The sequence below is a fragment of the Chionomys nivalis genome, chromosome 1 (genome assembly GCF_950005125.1).
Source record: "Chionomys nivalis chromosome 1, mChiNiv1.1, whole genome shotgun sequence".
Classification (NCBI taxonomy): Eukaryota; Metazoa; Chordata; class Mammalia; order Rodentia; family Cricetidae; genus Chionomys; species Chionomys nivalis.
Genome location: NC_080086.1, coordinates 53,641,354 through 53,661,747, shown reverse-complemented (window position 1 = coordinate 53,661,747; position 20,394 = coordinate 53,641,354). Strand labels below are relative to the sequence as shown.

The window sequence follows — 20,394 nt, the reverse complement described above, 5'->3', positions numbered from 1 at the left end:
GGTTGAGCTAGATGTGGATGGCACCATTCATAGCTTGGGGTGCCAGACTGAACACCACAAGAGGAGACTACTGAATACCGCATCTATCTTGGCCTCCTGTGACCAGTGTGGCCAGCTGCCTCAGGCTCCTGCCACCATGTCTTCCCCTCCATGATGGACTACACCCTCATACCATGAACCAAAGTGAGCCCTTCCTTCCTTGAGTTACTTTGGTCGGGTATTTGGTTAGAGCAGCAAGACATGCAACAGTACGGTGAGACCTGAGGTTCCTCTGGCTCTCCGGAGAACTGGCAAAGGGTCCTTTATTCCAAAGCTGCAGAAGGCCCAGGCATTCCCTTCCCCCATCACACACACAGAGTTTGCAACATGGTTTATTCCCTTTAAGATGCCATGCAGTGGATGACAACAGAGAGGATGGAAGGAGAAGGGTGGGAATGGGAGTATAACCAACAGTTACAGCACATCTGTCATATTTATTATTTCCCAGAAGAAAGCAATAGTAAAGTGAGAGTTTACCAAAAATGTTAACTTCTGCCTCTAGGAGCATCACTCTGCACTTTTCACCCAACTCGGTCAAACGGGGAGAACTGGAGCATGCTGCCAGAGAATGTAGATACTTTGTATCCTTCCCCTTGAGTCTTGTCAGGGCCCAAACAAACCCCCAGCCTGGATGGAACCACATTCCCAGTTCTGCCACGCACGCTTAGTGAAACAGCCTCCAGCTCAGATTTTGTTCTTCTAGATGATACTGCGGCTTCTTATGCCAGTTCCTTAGGCAGCTGTACCTGTGGTTTAAGCATTTGAAGAAGAGAAAGTGAATCCTGGAAATTTTAGAGTTTTACAGCAAAAATTATAAAACTTATGTGTCTTTGTGGATGCAGAAGATGTTAGAAATGATGGCAGCAGAACTCTCCAAAATCATGATAAAGGCAAACCAACCAAAGCCATTATTATTGGGCATTAACCGATGCCACGGCTTGTTTTAAGATCTGTGCTTCAGCCTATGCTGAAGCAGAACACAGGAAGGACAGGAGCTCAGAGCCTAGTACCAGCATTTCCTAGCTGGTTGCTAGGTACTGGGCACCATTTTCCTCAGCTGTAAAATGACAGGAAGAATTCCCAGTCCTGGTGGAAATGATCAAGTTACATAATGGGGGTGAGTGATAAACGTGGACACTTTCCAAAACATTAGCTCACTGTGTCCTACACCAGCCTTGCAAGAAGGAGAAGGGCCCTGAGGAGACAGTGACTTCCCTGAGGTCACACAGCTCGCACTGCTGAAAAGACAGCTCAGCTGCGGAGAAAAGCTCTTGCAGAGGACCAGAATTCATTTCTTAGCACCCATGTCAGGCAGCTCACAACCGCCCGCTCCAGAAGATCTGATGCCCTCTTTTGGCCTCTGCAGGCATGAACACACACAAACATATGCACAACTAATATATGTATTCATACAATTAAAAACTCTGTGTGTGTGTGTGTGTGTGTGTGTGTGTTCTAGGGGCTGAGGATATAGCTTCATTACTAAAGTCCTTGTGTGGCAAACAATTTAGATCTCTACAAGCCAAAATCCAAGTGTGATGGAACCTACTCATTGTCACAGCACTGGAGAGGTAGGCAATGATCTCAGGGGCTCCTGGCCAGTTTACACACACACACACACACATACACACACACACACACACGTCTATCCTCCTTGAAGCACATTTCTACTATAATGTACAATAAAATTTTAAAATAAACATTTCTCAAGAAACCAAAAAAGTAACACAATAAAAAGTGTATTTTGGTAAACTTCACCAGGACAAAAATCTGCAAAGCCACACATCAGTCCAACTCTAAAATCTACATTCAGTTTCTGTTGCATAGCAACAGCTTAAAGTTCTTAAAGGGTCTTAAATGGTGTTCTGCCTTAGCAGGCGACTTGTCCATCATGTGTGCATTTTCCCCAAGATGCTGATGGCATTAAGAAAACTCTTGGAATCTGTTAACAGCTGAGCATGTCTTTCCCCCCTCCCGCCCCCCGCCATGTGCATCTGTCAGTGTGATGAGACCTCATGGTATCTGCTGTGTCTCCTCTTGCAGTCAGTTCTTTGTCCACGTTCTCTGGAGAAGAATGTCTCACAGTGCCCTGCCCTCCACAAGGAACACTGGATATCCCCTTCAGACCAAGGGGTGATCCCATGTGCCTCTGACCCTCTCCCCATCTGTGTCAGACTTTAAGAGGATGGGTGTGGCCTGTGTCTGGGTTGGCCCTACCCATGGAAAACAACAATTAAGAGAAATGAGAAAAAAAAATACAGAGGATGCTTTAAGTAATTTGTAAGCTGCAGCAAAGAGCTTAAACGGTGTGATCTTTGTATATGCTTGTACATGCATGTGGAGGTTCTAAAATAATATTTAAAAGAGTAAAATGTGGAGCTATAGAGATGGGCAAGCTGTTGCTCAAGCAGAAGAAAAAGTTCTGTTCCTAGCACCCACATGGTGACTCATAGCCACCAAGAACTCCAGTCCTGGGGATCTGATGCCCTCTGATGCCCTCTTCTGATCTCTGCAGGCAATAGGCACACACAGGGTGCACATAAAACAGGCAGGCAACACACACGTAAAATAAAAATAAGTAAATCTATAAAGAAATGAAAGCAAAGTGGAGCATTGGGCCACCAGAGGAACAAGACCCGTAATACCATGTTCCAAATAGGACCAAGCTGGCAGCTCAGACTACAGGACAAAGGGTTGAGTTACTGGATAATCATTAACTGCTTGGAAAAGAATAATAAATCATACATCTTGCATCATGCTTATTTTGGAAATTTTAACCCTTTAATTCATCCACTGCATCAAACATTTCATGAGAAACCTGGGCCTATTAAAGTTGCAAGGAAAGACAAAGACATATGAAGTAGACATTATAGATGCCATAGCAAAGCAAGCAGAAACCATCAAGGAAGAGATGGCCAGATTTGATGTCACAAAAGATCAAATTTGAGCTAGGTGTGGCAGCGAACACCTGTAATATCAGGACTTTAAAGATGGAGGAAGTAAGAATATGAGTTCAAGACCAGCCTAGACAACTTAAGATTCTGTCCCAAAACTACAACAACAGCAGCAATAAATTTTAATTAAAGGTTAAAATATCAAAATCACAAGCAGGAGAAAAGTCAATCCTGTTATTATTAGGGTTCCTTTCTGCGTAAGTTGTTAGTATCGTTATTTTTAAGTGTATTTGGAACAATTGAGCACATGTAGCTCTATACAGAATGATTGTACGTGTATATACATGTGGGTGTGTGTATACACACACAGAGACTGGTAGATGTGGTTGAATTGTAAGATTTGTTTCTGTGGTAGTTATTAAGACACTTATCTTGAATCCAGCTGGATTCAATCCAACACTTGTGCATATCCAAATTAGAGAGAAGAAGATATGCACATATGCATTAAGGAGCTTGAGATGTACACTGCGTTCAGAAGAACCCTTACCCTGAAGCAGATCGTGATAGATGTATAAAAGGATTTACATAAAAAGGTAGTACATGGGATGGGTACTTCTGCTGGCATGATTTTGTGACTAGGAAGCAGTATTTGATATGAGACTTGGAAACTGAATCGATTTCACTGGGTAGAAGAAACGATCATCTGAGGCTATAGTGTCCCATGGATGCTGTAAAGTTGTGGTCACTGAAATATGTTCCCCCAAATAAGCAGAATCAGCATCACTAGGGAGCTGGTCAGAAGAGAGCATCCCCTCTCTAAAACCTACTGAGCCAGAGACTCCAGAGAAGAACCCAGAAATGTAAATGAAACCTGGAGAAATCACTACATAGATTTTAAGAAAATGTACATGCAGATGTCCTTTTCCTATGAATCCTGGGGAGGCTTTGGCCCTTGTCCTCTCTGCTGATCTCATTAATTTTTCAAAGAAGTAAAAAGGCTGTCGGAGGTGAGTCAAAGATTTGTGAACAAGCATGTGAGAGAGGTCAATACGAGAAGCGACATGGCAAGGCCTGCACAGAGAAGCTTGGCCTGAGAACAGACTGAGGAAGACATTTAGAAAACCCTGAATTATCCAAAGAGGAGGGACAGTCGGGGGGCTGGCCTTCTGAAACTGACACAGAAAGAGAAGGTGGGGAAGGGAGTTCATAAGAGGACAGATGTGATGGTAATTTTGTTTGTGATCTAATAAATACAGTTAGCCTGAAGATCAGAGTGTGGAGCTGAGCCAATAGTTAGCCATAGAGGCCAGGCAGAGGTGGCTCACACCTTTAATCCCAGCACTGGAGAGGCAGAGGCAGATGAATCTCTATGAGTTCAAGGCCACCAGGCTAACTGAGATTGATCGAGTCTAAAAGAGAAACTGAGCCAGGCGGTGGTGGCTCATACCTTTAATCCCAGTATTTGGGAATTATACACCTTTAATCCCAGCACTAGGAAGGTGGAGACAGAAAGAGATATGGTTGGGCAGAGAGGGGAATATAAGGGGGGGAGGAGACAGGAGCTCAGGGCATTCAGCCTGAGGATTCATAGAGACAGGATCACTCTTTTGCTCTCAGGTAGAGGTAAGAACTAGCGGCTGGCTGCTCCGCTTCTCTGGTCTTTCTGTTTTCACTCCTGATAGATGATTCGGGATTATTATTTTTAAGACAAATTAGAATTCGTGTTATATACAGTAATCAGAGAACCTGAAGAAAAAGATTTTACAGATGAAGGCAAGTGTGGGCGGGGACAGAGATGAAAGCTCATATCTGTCATCTTAAACTCTGCAACTGCTCGTGTGAGCCAGGGCTGCATATGATGCGATCTAGCTGAAGTCTCTCTGGAGGGGAAGCTGGGAACAGTCTAGACGTGCAGGTGAGCCCAGAGTGAAGAGGGAGTGGTACAGTCGCCTTGTTTGGCAGAAGAGCTTGGCTCTGTTCTGCAGGTGCTCGGCTCCAGTGAATTAAATAGTTGCCGAGAATGGGAATCTTATCTCAGTGAAAGGCACTAAGGTTTCTCTGGAATGGTAGGTGGTAAAAGAATCACAAAAATTTTAAGATAGATTAAAGAGAATTATGTATTTGTGTGTGTCGGGGGGGTTAGGAGTGGACTTGCTTTGTGTTGGCATCAGAGTGACTGACAGTTATCAACTTGTAGGGAAGTGAGTTGGTTGTTATCTAAGGAATGCACTTTCATGGCCAAGACATTAAAAATAAGTGCAAACTAAAAACTTCTTCAGAAACAATAAATGTAAATGAAGCAAGGTGGTCGGGAGGCAGCGAGTGTGGGAGAAAAAGTGGAGAAGCTATTTCTCATCCCCACAGAAGCCACAGTGCAGAAGGAGCTGGTTGGAGAGCATTTGTGTAGCGTGTGCAAAGTTCTGAGTTCAAGTCAGGCAGTGGTGGTGCACACCTTTATCCTGGCACTCTGTGAGTTCAAGGCCAGCCCGGTCTACAGACCGAGTTACAGGACAGCCAAAGCTACACAGAGAAACCCTGTCTCAAAAAACCAAAAAAGAAAAAAAAGCATTGAGTCCAATTCCCAGTAAAATGCACACACACACACACACGAACTCTCACACATGTGCACACACACATGCACACCATTTTTGCCATGCACATGCAGGCCTTGAATGGCTGGGTCTAATATTTCAGTGGTGTCAAATATTTGCAAGTTTTCTGTAACATTTAGAACTTACAAAATAGAGCCTAGTCCAACTAAAGCAGGTCTAAAGTCTGGTTTATTACCAGTTTTCAAAATGTGACCAAGAGACGAGATTTCTCATAAACTGTTTTGTATAGGTTATTTCTTATAGCATGTAACATTTAGCAACATGTATATGTTTTCCTTTATTCTTTGCTGTTGACTCCATTCGGGAATCCTAGGCTAGGAACATGTGGTACTGAGAGAATAAGCGTTAAACTTATAAAAAAAATAATAAAACAAGCTTATTTTTGGGATATGCTCAATAATACATAAAAATAATATAGCTAGCCAGGCAGTGGTGGTGCATGCCTTTAATCCTACCACTTGGAAGGCAGAGGCAGGTGGACCACTGTGAGTTCAAGGCCAGCCTGGTCTACAGAGTGAGTTCCAGGACAGCCAGGATGTTACACAGAGAAACCTGGTCTCAAAAAAAATTATATACATACATATAAAAACTTATATATATATTTTATATGTATGTATATAAAACATATATATATATATATATATATATATATATATATATGTTTTAAAGTTTTCCAAGAACAAATGATTGCCAGGTGTGTTTCTGAACAATCAATACTCTAATTTTTAGAAGTTGTCTTTGTTAGGTTTCTATTGCTGTGATAGATATCATGGCCAAAAGCTACTTGGGGAAGTAAGGTCTCTTTCACTTTGCAACTTTTGATTACATCACAGAAATCGGAGCAGGAGCTGATGCAGAGGCCATGGAGGAGTGTTGCTTACTGGCTTACTCCCCACGGCTTGTTCAGTCTGCTTTTTTTTTGTACAACCCAGGACCACCTGCTTAGGGGTGGCATCACCCACAGTGGGGCTGGAACCTTCCACATCAATGCAATTTAAGAAACTGCTTCACAGGCTTGCCCACAGACCACTCTGCAGGTGGAATTTTCTCAGTTGAGGGTCCCTTTTCTCAAAGGACTGTAGCTTGTGCCAAGTTGACAAACAAAACCAGGACAGGGACATTAGTTTAAAAAAACCCTCAAGATACCAAAATTTTGCACTAATTCAACAAAACCTTTTCATTTCTCCTTTATAAAATGAACCTGGTAGGTCTCATTTGACTGACATACATACCTTTGCGCTGGCAGTCATAACATCACCACTGCTAGTGTTTCTGGCATTTCACTGAGTCTAGGATGTAGCTTTGTAGTGCTGCTCTTCCTCGGATGTGAGGAAGCACCTTGCAGCTGAAGGTGTTCAAGCAGCTGGCCACAGGCAGGGCAAGCACATGCTGCCATTACTGCCTTGGGCTCGCTCGCTCGTGTGCAGCTGCTTTGCTGTTTAAATAATGACGGCAAATGGGGAGCAGGTGATGGGTGCTCGGTTTGAGCATCTGTCAATCTAAGATTATCTCAAAGGAGAAGCTAAAAAAAAGTAAAGCACTTTGAAAAGATTGTTCTATGATCTGGCTTTAAAGCAGACATTCATCCTGTGGAAGAAGACACAGAACAGAGCAGCGGGAGCAAATGCAGAATATGGCATTTAAGGTGTTTAATAGGAAAAAAAGCTTCATGATAGAGAGACATGCCAGCTCCTGGCAGCAGCCGTATTTCCTTCAAAGAAGATGGAAAGGCCCAGAAGAACCTCCACCTGGAGCTTGCTTTAAATGTGGCAATGCCAGTCACTGGGCAAAAAAAAAAAAAAAAAAAAAAAAAAAAAAAAAAAAAAATCCCAAACAACAACAACAACAACAAAAAAAAACCTGTCTTTCACCTTCACCTGCTGCTAAGATCCTTTCCAGACTGTGAATAATCAGGACACTGGGGAATCGATTGCCCCTCTTTTCACAGACAAGGTCCCTGCCCCCGAAGTTCCTACTCTACAGGAAAGTCTGTCTGACCTGGGCCTGGCAGCCAAAGACTGAGGCTGCCCTGAGACTTCTGCCCCCAACAACCACAGAGGACCCTGGGGTAGCTGTCTAGGTCGCCAGTAAGTCTGTCATTTTTAGTAGATTCGGAAGCTTCCTGGTCTGCACTTTGCTTTCCCGGGTGGAATTTATCCATCTCAGGCCTCTGATGGTATTTGATGTCTAGGCAAGTCTGGCTTTGTCAGTTTACAGTAGCAGCCAAGGCTTCTGCTGCCTTTCCAGTTCTCTTTGTGTGGAAAATTCAGGCCACAGGCCTCACTCTCCTAGAGTTACTACTAGGTCTAGACACAGTTTCCTTTGCTACCAGACTCAGAAAAGAGATAAAGGCAGAGAACAGGTTTCAAGGTAACTTTTTACTATTCCTTTATTGAAAGGAACTCACTTTACAAAGACTGCTCTCAGCAATCAACTACCCACGTCTCCTGGTAAATGATTAGCTAGAAAGGAAGTGTAAGGCTTATGTGAAGATTTCAAAGCTTACGTTGTGAGGATCTAGGAAAATGTTTTAGGGTCTAAGGTGCTGTAAGATATAGATCCAAATTATATAGGTCTAGGATTGTGAAAGCCGAGATTGTGATAAGGAAATGACTTAGGTGTGTAAATGCGAGTTACAAAGGTCTGAGGGTGAAAAGCTTAAGCCATGATAAACAAGAGATTTAAGGTGTATTAAAAACTGGAACATAGCCAGGCAGTTGTGACAAATGTCCTTTCTCAGGAGGAAGAAACGGGCAGATCTCTGTGAATTTGAAGCCAGCCTGGTCTACAGAGAAACCCTGTCTCAAAGAAAAAAGAATCATGCTTCAGATTTATTTCTCTCACTTTTATCCAAAAGTCCATAGTCTTAACATTAACCAATGGAATTCTTACAACCTACTAATATAACTCTGTCACAAGTTCAAGATTTTAAATTCCCTTTGACTGTTTTATACAAGACTTAAAAATGCTTCTCTTTGTGCTGAAAACATCTGTCTAATCTGTATACACCCAGTCTTCTGGATATAGGAAAGAGTGTTAATGCTTTTAACCAGAATCATTGTTGGGTCCCCTGATGGAGGAAGGTCATTGGTTAAAAATAAAGAAACTGTTTGGCCCTCATAGGTTAGAACATAGGTGGGTGGAGTAAACAGAACAGAATGCTGGGAGGAAGAGGAAGTGAGCTCAGATGCAGGGCAGCTCCTCTGAGAGACAGACACCATGCTCTCCTCTCCAGAGCAGATGCGATGAAGCTCTGACCCAGGATGGACATAGGCTAGAATCTTCCCGGTAAGCTCACCTTGGGGTGCTACACACATTATTAGAAATGGGCTAGTCCAGGTGCGAGAGTTAGCCGAGAAGAGGCTAGATATAATGGGCCAAGCAGTGTTTAAAAGAATACAGTTTGTGTGTTGTTATTTCGGGGCATAAGCTAGCCAGGTGACCAGGAACTGGGGCGGCAGGAACACAGCTTGCAGCTCCCACTACAGACCCCTATGACTCAAAGGCGTGAGTCTATTGCCTTTTCTGCAATGTGGGTTTCAGTACAGATTACAAACAGCAGGAGTGCTAATGTGTCTAAACTTAGTTCTTTTTGTGAACTCAAAACATTCTTGTAAGTTGCAGGAAGCCAACTTGGGTCTACCTAGAACAGTTCATCAAATGGATTCCAGAGAAGTACTGTCAATCAAGTTTCCCAACTACTGCCTGTTCCTGAGGGTGGGATCTCCCCACCTTTCCCTGGTCTTGGGACTCCCCTCTCTCAATTACCAGGACCTAAGAAAAAAGTTTCCCCCTAAATTTCTTAACGTTATCTTCAGCTCTGCCAGCATCATGCCAGGTCCCCTCAAAATCTGCATCCCGGACAGCCTGAAAATGGCTACCCACAAGTGCTTCCAACCTCACAGCCTGCTTCAAATAGGCCTGCACCTTCCTAGCACTGGAGGTGGTCCCACAGAGCATGGACAATGAGTGAAACAGTCAGCTGTCCCAAGTCTGGGCCAGCATCCCAGCTTTCTCAGGTCCCCCCAAAATGCCCGTGTCCCCAAACAACAAGAAAGAGTCTAAAGAACATGGCACCCCATTCCCAACTCACCTGCTACCCCTTCCTATTTTCTCACCTTTTTTAAAAAATAACAAACAAAAGAAAGGAACGTTAGTTTCCAACTCAGCAGCAGCTTGCCTCTGCCACCAAAGCAGTTACGTCACCTGTCGTCAGGTGCCTTTCCACCGGCAGCTTTGCAATATGTGTACCTCTTAAAAGTGCTCCCCAGGCACAGCTTGCTCTCTTGCATCTTCTCTTCCTCTTGTTTCTTCCCCATCTTTCTGTCTGTCTGTCTGTCTGTCTGCCTGCCTGCCTACCTCTCTCATGTCCCCACTCTGACATGGCCCTTCTTTCACTCTCTCCCTTCCTCCCTCTTGCACTAACTCTGTTACTCACGGAGTGTTTGTTTAGAGGAATACCTTGGCAGGACTCACCAAAAGGTACCCACCTCACCTTTCTTTTTTCATCCTTACAAGCGGACATTAGTAAAGCACACCCATCAGTGGAGCCTGTGTTTTCACATTGTCCTCATGGAGTTCTTTATGGGACTAAATAGAAGATGCCATGGGAGCATTTTCTAGATAGCCATTGCAGTCCACACCGCAACAGAAGGAACCATCAACAACCAGAAGGTACAAAGCCAGTTCAAAGCAGAGGTCAATAAGCAAGGCTACAACTCAAAAACGATTTTCCTTCTTAGGTTATTTTTAAGAAGAAGGGCATTAGGAAGCCAGCTTGGAGTGGAAGTGCTTCCTGTGCAAGCATGAGGACCTGAATTCAGATCCCCAGAACCCACAGAAAATGCTGGGTGTGGTGAGTGCGTTACCTGTAGCCCCAGTGCCTGGGTGGGGGCAGAAAGAGGCAGATCTCAGGGGCTCATTGGTCAGACAGTCTAGCTAAAATATCAAACTCCACATTCAGTGAGGTGGATCTCAAAAAAAAAAAAAAAAAAAAAAGAGGTTGAGAGCTTGGAGAGTTGGCTCAATGGTTAAGAACACAGGCTGCTCTTTCAGAAGACCCAGGTTCAGTTCCCAGCACCCACATCAGGTGGGTCACAACTATCTCTAACTTCAGTTACAGTTACAGGGAATCAGGTGCCCTTTTCTGACATTTAAGGGCATTGGGCTTTGAGTGGTGCACAGATAATACATACAGGCAAAACATTCATACTCATAAAATAAAAATAAATAAAAAGGTAGAATGCAATCTAGAAAGACACCTGCTATTGACTTCTGGCCTACACATGGGCGTGAATAGGCAAGACAACCTGTACACACACACACACATATGAAGACCAAGTACATTTAAAATGGATAGTGTTATAGAACAGACGAGCACCTTCCCATTTCATAGGGTGCTTTTCTTAGAGTTATCGGCATCAATTTATTTTCATGTCCTTTGCTCGATAATTTAACCCTAAAGCTGATATGCCCTCTACTCTGGTAAGCTCCACAAGGTTCAGCCTGTACCCAATGTGTTCACTGGAATCCCCTGTCTCTTCCTGCACAACTGACAGGAGCAGTTACTGCAGCGATGCCAGTGAGTGGATGGAATGGGATCGTCTCAGTGGAGCAGCCGTTCCTTCCAGAGTCTGGAGGTTGGCTCAGGTGGTCACCCGATCTCCTCTCCCTTCAACATGGATTTTAAAACTCTTGCTCCTTTTAGTCTGTTATTTTCTGGCTGTATAGCACCAAGACAGCTTGAATATTGCCCACCCATGACTTCAAAGTGACAGTTTTCCCAGACAGCACCCTCACCTCCCCAGTGGAGGTCTGGCTCTCCCAGGAAGAGCGGACAGTCTTGTGCCCTGCCCAAAGGCAGGCAGAGGACCTCTGTCTGACCTTACATGACTTCTAGCATTCTCCCTGACACCTGCCCCAGGACCAATCCCCTCTCCAAATCACTGATGAAAAGCATCTTTGATGCAGAAAATAGGACAATGACAATGCAGTTCTAGGAGCTAGGAACTCAAGACATCCCTATACACACACATGTGAATGATAACAGTTACCTTAAGATTAGAAAGCTCTCTGTAAGGCAAAGAACACGGTCAACAAGACAAAACGACAGCCTACAGAATGGGAAAAAGATCTTCACCAATCCCACATCAGACAGAGGTCTGATCTCCAATATATACATAAAACTCAAGAAATTGGTCATCAATAAAAAATGGAGTACAGACCTAAACAGAGAACTCTCAACAGAAAAATCTAAAATGGCTGAAAGGCACTTAAGGAAATGTTCAACATCCTTAGTCATCAGAGAAATGCAAATCTAAACAACTTTGAGATTCCATCTCACATCAGTAAGAATGGCCAACATCAAAAATACTGATGAAAACTTATGCTGGAGAGGTTGTGGGGTAAAGGGAACACTACTGCATTGGTGGTGGGAGTGCAAGCTGGCACAGCCCCTTTGGATGTCAGTGTGGCGATTTCTCAGAAAATTAGGAAACAACCTTCCTCAAGACCCAGCAATACCACCTTTGGGTATATATCCAAAGGATGCTCAATGGTACCACAAGGACATGTGTTCAGCTATGTACACAGCAGCATTGTTTGACATAGCCAGAACCTGGAAACAACCTAAATGCCCCTCAACCAAAGAATGGATAAGGAAAATGTGGTACATTTACACAATGGAGTACTATACAGCAAAAAAACAAAACAAAACAAAAATGACATCTTGAAATTTGCAGGCAAATGGATGGAGCTAAGAAACATCATTCTGAGTAAGGGAACCCAGACCCAGAAAGATAATTATCATATGTACTCACTCATAAATGTTTTTCAAACATAAACCAAAGAAAACCAGCCTACAAATCACAATCCCAGAGAACCTAGACAACAATGAGGACTCTAAGAGAGACATACATGGATCTAATCTACATGGAAAGTAGAAAAAGACAAGAACTCCTGAGTAAATTGGGAGCATGGGGGGGGGACCTTGGGAGAGGGCTGAAGGGGAGGGGAGAAGCAGGGAGGGGAAGAGAGAAAAATGTAGAGCTCAACAATATATATACATATAATTAGAAAGCTCAGTAAAGCTGAAAAAGAAAAACCCTGGACTCACATGGGTATTTGCTTTCAGCATCTGGAAGAAGTGGGGATCTCTATAATGGAACAATGTATCAACTATGGTTGTCAATACAAACTCTTAGCTCAATTATAGGCAGTATTTTTTAATGACAGTCAAGCATCAATCGATATGGCCTATGGACATCAACCCTAATGACAAAAAAAAATTCATTTCTGCAACCTAAGCTCGGGGAATAAAGTCAGGTCTACTAGTCAGCTTTATCACCGACTTCTATCGAGATTCCATGGATATTAAAACTGAAACCATAGCGAGCTATTTTGAACCCCATTGGCTCATGAAGACCACAACCTGAGGTTTACCATTTGTCTGGCTGCCTAAAAAGCAAACAGAACCATAGTTGCAGGTGATCTAGCTTTGTCTACTGATAAAGAACTGATTCCCTGGAGCCTTTATCCCAGCTACTTACAAATGGGGCTTAACTGGGATTTTCCCTCATTTGTTCCTTTAAGAAGCCTCCGAGGGTCTCTAATTCTCAGCTCCATGTGCCTAGAGTGGTCTGATTTTTACATATGCATATCAAGGATTCAAAATAGCATATAAATAAAAGCTTAACACCTCAAAATGAGTTTTAACATCAGTGCCATCACTTCCCGGTGGTATCTGCTAGACATGTTATTAGCTCCCCGAAACATCAGTGTCCCCTTCACAGGATGGGGGTGACTATCTGTGCCAACCTTCTAGAATTTGGATGATTACGTACGTGACTCAGATAGCTTATACAGGTGCTCAACAAACCTTAGCTGCAAGCATTATCATCACAGGGCATATCCGGGTCTGCCCTTGAGAGTTAAGTAGTAATTTAACTCTATTGGGGCTGTGCCTCTGCTTACCAACAATCAGGATCCGGCTGTGTTAAACTAGCAAGCCTGGGGATACAACTCCTCTTGCGTAGCATACCCAAAGCCCTGGGTTCAATCCCCAGGGCTACTAAGTCAGCCATGATGGGGGACATCACCCTCAGCCACCTAGCAGGTTCAAATCAGTCTGAGCTACACGAGAGTATATCTCAAAAATAAGATATAATAGAAATGAGCGAGGGAGGGTAACTGGGAAATAGCCCTATTTCCCTCTCCTGTTACTTACCGGTTTTAGGTAGGCGACATTGCTGTGTCGGATGTCATTCAAGAGCTGGTCTCTGGGAGTGATTTCCACCAGCGGGGGTGGCCTGTTTCTCGGTACCGGTTTGAGCGTTTTGATGACATCTTTGAGGTTGGTTTTCTCCTGTGCCTCTCCGGCTTCCGGCGGCATTCGAGATTTGCGCTGAATTCTCTTCAGCTTCACCACCTTAAAGGAGTCAGGGTCGGTCTTGCTCTGCGGAGGTTGGGGTGGATTCTTCATCATTTCGTTTCTTCTACCAAAGGCGACTTCCTGAGCAGCGGGAGGTCGTCCGGATGAAGGCTGAAAGAACTCCTGCATTCTGGGATCGGGCATGGGTCCCCCCAACCTCTCCCACATCCCAGGGGGCAGCCCCAACCCATTTTCCAGCATAGCTATCAGCTTTCTCTGCTCTCTAAGTTGCTGCTGTTGCTGCTCCTCTTGTCTTTTCTGCCTCCGTTTATCCTGGTTCCTGGTAAGCAGATTCGTTACCACCATCCTGGGACCCGGAAGCTCGAAATGGTAGCCCATCTTCAGCAGAGTGTTGTTGGCCTTCAAAAGCCTTGAGATTTCCATTTCGGCGTGGTGGCCCAGCATGTGCCTCTGGTTGTGAAAACGAAGTTCGGTTAGAGTCTCATTAAACTGGAGGCACCTCATGATGGCCACGATGCCCTTCCCTGTGATGAAGTTGGACTCGATATTCAGCGTGGTGATGCTCCTATTTTCACGCAGCATGTTGGCCAAGGCGAATGCTACACTCTCGTCTGCACCTACGTTGGCCAAACTAAAGCTTTTGATGTGTTTGTTCTTCTTCATTGCATTGACAAAGTCCAGTAACATTTCTTTAGGGATATTCTCAATGTTGTTCAGGTTGAGTTCCTTCATGTCAGGGTCGTTCTGTCTCACTCGTCTCAAGCTTCCATCCAGGTCTGTCTGGTTCCCTGAAGGTCTTGCACTTACCTTCAGAAAACTGGTGTCTAGAGCTAACTTCTTTGGGTCTAATTTGGCTATTTTCTTCTCAGTTTTTTCTTTGGTCTCTGCTCTGTCTTTTTGCTCTTCCAGTGTTTTCGAAGCCAGCTGCTGGCAGGTGCTGGGACTGTTTTGGATTTGTTCCTGTGCTTCGTTTTTTTCTCTTTTGGCTTTTTCATCTTCATCTTCATTCTCTTCATCCTCCTCATCCTCCTCTTCATCTTCTTCACCATCCTCTTCATCTTCTTCATCTTCTGTTTCTTGTATATTGTTGCTCCCATTGGATCCCCTTTTATTTGCAACTATTTCACTGTTGAGCTTTTCTTTTAAAAATTGGGGCATGGTTTTAATGCCTCTTACTTCACGCTGGTTTTGAGTGCTTTCCTAAAAGATAGGTAGGTATATGACAGTTAGAATACATAGGGCTCAGCAGTTAAGAGTATTTGCTGCTCTTCCAGAGGACCCGAGTTTGCTCCCCTAAACTTACCTGTGTCTGGTTACTTACAGCTGCTTGTAACTTCAGCTCTAGAGATTTTACGCCCTCTTCTGGCCTCGTCCGGCACTGTATGCAAAAACACTGATACTAATTTCACACAAACATGCTCCTCGAAAGTGTGGGTGGACACAGACAATTAAAAATGAAAACAAATCTTCAAAACACATTTTTAGCCAGGCTGTGGTGGTACATGTCTTTTATGCCAGCATTTGGGAGGCAGAGAGAGGCAAGAGGGTTTCTGTGAGTTCGAGACTTGCCTGGTCTACAGAGCTAATTCCAGAACAGCCAAGGTTACACAAAGAGACCCTATCAGAAATCCTGTCTCAAAACAAAACAAAATAAGAACATTTCTAGGGCTGGGGAGATGGTTCAGTGGGAAACGTACTTGCTACACAAACCTGAGTATCTAAGGACCTGAGTTCAAATCTCCAGCATCCACATAAAGTAAGATGAAAGATGGGAGATAAGAGACATGAGAGTCTCCAGAGGCTTATGGGCCAGCTGGTCTGGTGTAGGCAGTGGTAAATAGAGACCCTGGGCTTAAACAAGGTGAATGCTGAGGACTGGCACCTGAGGTTGTTTCCCCACCCCTCACACATATATACATAAAAGATTTTGTAAAAACTTAAATGGTATGGAAGCACACACCTTTAATCTCAACACTCAGAAGGTAGAGGCAGTCAGATCTCTGGGTTCTGGGCCAGCCTGGTCTAGATAGTGAGTTCCTGACTGACTAGCCAAGCCTACATAGAGAGACCTTATCTCAAAAACAAACCAAACAAAAACTTAAATGAAAAACATTGTAAACGAAAAAGCTCAAGTTAACAAACCTTGTGTATAATACTATTCCATTTATATATACACAAAATGTATACATGCTTATGAAAAAAATTTCTGGAATTATTACCAAATTCCTGTTTTTTTTTTTTTTCTGAGTCAGAAAGGTAACACTTGGTACAACTGAAGAAGAAGGGTCTGTTGGTTGCCCAGTGTTAGTGCTATATGGTCTTATGTTTTAAGTTTGCCTTGTCTCTCTGATACAGAAGACCCTCTAATAAGCAAATACAACTAAACAGGGAAGGGCTTTTGTAGACACACAGTTGGGGTTGTGCTTATCTCCTTCCAGACATACTTGTCTCTGAGGTTCTTTGGGAATTGATTCTTGGAACACCAAAATTTGTGGGTACACACACACACACTTGTGTGTGTGCGCGCGCGTGTGCATGTGTGTATGAGAGATATATGTACATATATATGTATAGACACACATACATATATGTATCCTATACACCCCTCTTCCCATGCAAGTGGCATTTTACATTGTCTCTAGACCACCTAATACATACTATGCCAATAATGTAAACAGGGATACTGTATTGTTGAAAAAATGAAAAGGAAAAAATCTATATATCCAGTCCACATGGCAAAACAAAACAGCAAACAAACAAACAAAAAACTTGTTTTTAGTGCTTTCAGTTCACAATTCTTTGAATTCAAGGATACAGTCCCTTAGGATACACAAAGCCAAGTGCATTAATAAGACCCAGTTAATTTTGTTTTCAGAGTCTTTATTTTCAAAACATGGTGTTAAATCATATTTCGGAACTTGATGATACAAATTGTAAAGTCCGTGTGTCAACGTGTTTATGTGTAGTTGAGCGGGAGGGTTAGCACTCAGCAGTGCTGTGTTAAGAAGTAATTTCCCTATACCCTACAGTTAAGTAGCCTTCCTAAAGTATCCACTGCTTTCATCGGCACACACTTTGCATTTCCTGAGATTATGCCGGGGAAATGGGAGTAGTCTGATAAGCTAGGGTGTGTTTTTAAAACCTTGGTTTGGATCCTGGCTCTGAGGAAAACACCATCGTTTTCTAGTCTCACTAGTCTCTGAAGCAAACCACCTTGAAGGAAGAGCCAGTCTTAAAATGGAACAGGATTAGGGTGAGATTTACAGCTCTTTGCTGTGTCTGGGAGGGGAAGCGGCAGTCTTTCAGGTCAGTGTTTACTAGATTCTCGTGCATCGATGACTACACTTTTTTGTATTTTTTGCCAAGTGTAACTCTAAAAGCTTGGAGAAGTCTGACACTCAGTAGTCTGAGCAAGAACTTAGTGATGATGATGCTTTGCAGGAGTTGACTTAACTTCCTCCTAAAACCTGCACCATCACATTCCCCATCTGTCCCAGCAGGGGGAGCCCAATCACCAAGCTGTTTAATGTACACCAGGGAAGAAACAAAGACCCTGGTCGTGTAGCTCTTCTAAAATGGGTATTCAGGAGCATTTGTCTTCAAACCCATGGACCTGCACTTGTAAGAACTCTGCAAACGACACGGTAAGCTCTAGCCTGACCAAGTCAGAGATTTATGTCCTGAAGTTCAGATTGTGTTTATGTCCACTGCTCCCGTCCATCACACCCGTGCGACAACGGTGTATTCGCCTGTATCTAGCAGGCGGGGCTGAAGAAACTGTACTTTGGAAATTTGTCTTCTTTTTATCTCAGTCATTTTTAAGTGCGACGTTAAAATTTGTGCTTCAGAGAAGTCACGATGGTTCAGCCCCTGCCACAACTAATAACAAATTGTAATTAACTATATTAATTGTGCTTTATATGTAATTAGTTTGTAAAGATCATGGCAGTTCTAGCTTTTAGATTAAAATGTCTCAAGAAAGAACTCTCTTGAAAACTGCTATTAGCCATCTATTTCCAGGTGTCATGTTTGATGCCCAGTGCACAGAGTGCCCACATTCTCAGTCGTGGGTTTGGTTTAGTATGCAGGGCCAGATTTCCTCAGAACTGGGGAGTCTTTGACGTTATATGTAAAATATTGTATGTGAAGAAGTAGGATGGAGATGGGGGGAGGGGGGCAGAAGTTTTGATGAGATTCTCAAAGGGAGAAGCCAAAAAGTCAGAACAACTTTTTCTGAGTTGTGAGTTAAAGCATTATGTATCATGGCCACAGACCACGGACTCCACAGAGAGACCTCAGTGTCAGTGTTGGAAGAGACACTGACGTGAAGCCATCAACTTTCGCCCTTGCAATCATACCGTTGTTCAGAAAGTTACAGCCGGGATCGGACTAATATTACGATTTAATTTAGAGGTGGCCAAATCCAAAACAACCACATACTGTGCTCTTGAGAAATCACAATTGCAAAACAGACCCTGCCAGCCCAGACCCGGCAGCCCTTTGTGTCCCACATAGATCCCTGGTTACCTCAGACTGCACAAAACTGACAGGAACGCGTTCATCTTCCACCATGCGTCTAGATGCCTTTTGCAAATACATGTAATCGACGAGAGACTTGTGGTCAAAGTTTCCTGTAGGCGCTTTGTTGGTCTGATCTTTTTGGATCATCCCCACAGGAAGGTGGGGGTCAGGGGCCATGACTTCCATCTCCGACTGCAGCTCCTTCAGCTCTTCTGGGGACAAGTTGGCCAAGAGCTCATCCTCGTTAAGCTCCTCACTGAGGGCGTCTTCTTGGTCTGAATTTCTGCTGTGCTCCGACATCCTTTACTTTTGCTATTTGTTTCTAGATCACCAGAAAAGAAGAAATCATCTAAGATGATTAAAAAAAAAATAATCAGTACGCGTCAGTGTCTTCCAGTCAACAAATAACCCAGGTCGACCCACCCTTGAGCCCGGTTCTCCCTCAATGGTGTTTGTTGGGCTGTTGGGAGTAACTACGGCTTAGCTCATGTGGGATCTATATTAAGCAAGGTTTTCTGGGCAGAGTCAAGTTGTGGAGCTACTACACGACTCCCTTTTCGGCAACTTGAGTCAGCCGTACAAATCCACCTGACATTTCCGAACAGCTGCCGCCCCGGACGGGAGGAGCCAGTCCACAGAATCTGTGCAGGGGGAAACCGCGTTCTTTTCTAATGCCCTCCCCATGGCCGGGTCCAACTCCGTGCAGCCCACACCTACGTGCTCCAGGGCTTCAGGGGGAGCCTGCTGCGGCTTATCTAACCGGGTCACAACACATCAGAATGGAAATCCAGCCAGCAAATGCAGTTTCTCCTGATATAAAGAAAGGTCCCTTGAAGGTGGAAGGTGAGCTCCTGAGCTTCACCTCTTCTCCTCAGCAGGCTCTGAAAGCTGCAGCCCCGGAGAGAAGAAGAGCTCAGCTCTTGCTCTGGTATTCACCCCTGTGTAAGCGAAACTGTGCAAGCTGCCCTTATCTGCATCTAGATCCTGTGACCTGACAGATGGGGATAACAGGTCCCTGAATTTCCATGTAAGGCAGGGGCTGAGCATTTTAAGCCATTTATGTCCCGAGTAAGCATCCATCAAAGCTAAAAAGATGAATCTGCAGAGATTTTTTTTTTTTTAAATCAGACCATTAAAGTACTGGCGGGAAAACTGTGAAAATATTTTTTTTTTTGTAAATGGGAGCAATAGTTTTTTTTAAATTACAAATATACCTTTATGTTACAGAGCGAGAGAGAAAATGAAGTTTTCACTTGATTTCCCTGTTAAGAGCAACAGCAGCAAATGCTCTGGCTTAGTTCAGTCATTTCTTTAGAAATAGGAACTCCATGCTGCTGTATCACCTTCATGGTATTTTTGGCAGTTTGGACATGAAAGGCATGGGTTTGGCCATGGAAGTCAGCAGTCTGCCCTGGCTGTGTCCCAGCCCTGTGTCCTTTGGTTTATTGTTGTTTCTGAGCTAAAGTAGCTTTAGATCTCACTACGTGGGATGGCTGTCCTTGAACTTGCAGCTGTCTCCTGGCCTCCAGCACCTGTGTCATGATCACAGGCACTCATCACCACATCCAGTCTGCTCGCTGTGTTTTCTAGTTGATAAAATCAGGTTACTTTTGAGGCAGTTATATATTCTAGAAACACACAGGAACTATAGTTGACAAATTTCATAGTTCGTGTAACCCCCCCCCTTAATTGTTACATATATAAACTCTTTTCATTTTTTTTTTCCTTTGAGACAGGGTTTCTCTGTAGCTTTGGAACCTGTCCTGGAACTAGCTCTTGTAGACCAGGCTGGCCTCGAACTCACAGAGATCCGCCTGCCTCTGCCTCCCGAGTGCTGGGATTAAAGACGTGCACCACCACCACCTGGCATATTTTCATTTCTTACAAGTACAAACAGTTCTTCAACAAACATCTTACTAGCTCCATATTTGTATATGTC

At 43.8% G+C, this 20,394-nt stretch overlaps 1 protein-coding gene across 3 annotated transcripts; it reads right to left on the bottom strand.

The window, feature by feature from the left end:
• Window positions 1-328: 328 nt before the first annotated feature.
• On the bottom strand, window positions 329-18,950 carry Lmod3 (leiomodin 3). Of its 3 annotated transcripts, none has more exons than XM_057781078.1 (5): window positions 18,879-18,949; window positions 18,462-18,804; window positions 15,238-15,312; window positions 13,770-15,134; window positions 329-785 (listed from the first exon to the last, which is right to left on the bottom strand). In XM_057781078.1, exons 2-5 carry the CDS (start codon window positions 18,753-18,755, stop codon window positions 759-761), a joined length of 1,761 nt encoding a protein of 586 aa, XP_057637061.1. In that variant the 5' UTR covers window positions 18,756-18,804; window positions 18,879-18,949; the 3' UTR covers window positions 329-758. The 3 variants fall into 3 exon arrangements, with proteins under 3 accessions (XP_057637061.1, XP_057637052.1, XP_057637068.1); XM_057781069.1 differs by having other exon boundaries at window positions 18,462-18,777; XM_057781085.1 differs by lacking the exon at window positions 15,238-15,312 and having other exon boundaries at window positions 18,462-18,950.
• Between the last annotated feature and the right edge of the window lie 1,444 nt (window positions 18,951-20,394).

Coding starts and splice junctions, on each gene's coding strand:
- Lmod3 (XM_057781078.1), bottom strand. CDS start 18,755: ATGTCGGAGCACAGCAGAAATTCAGACCAAGAAGACGCCCTCAGTGAG. Junction 15,313..18,461: donor TCAGTTTTGTGCAGTCTGAG/GTAACCAGGGAT, acceptor TTTTGCATACAG/TGCCGGACGAGGCCAGAAGA. Junction 786..13,769: donor ATGTCGCCTACCTAAAACCG/GTAAGTAACAGG, acceptor CTTAAACCACAG/GTACAGCTGCCTAAGGAACT.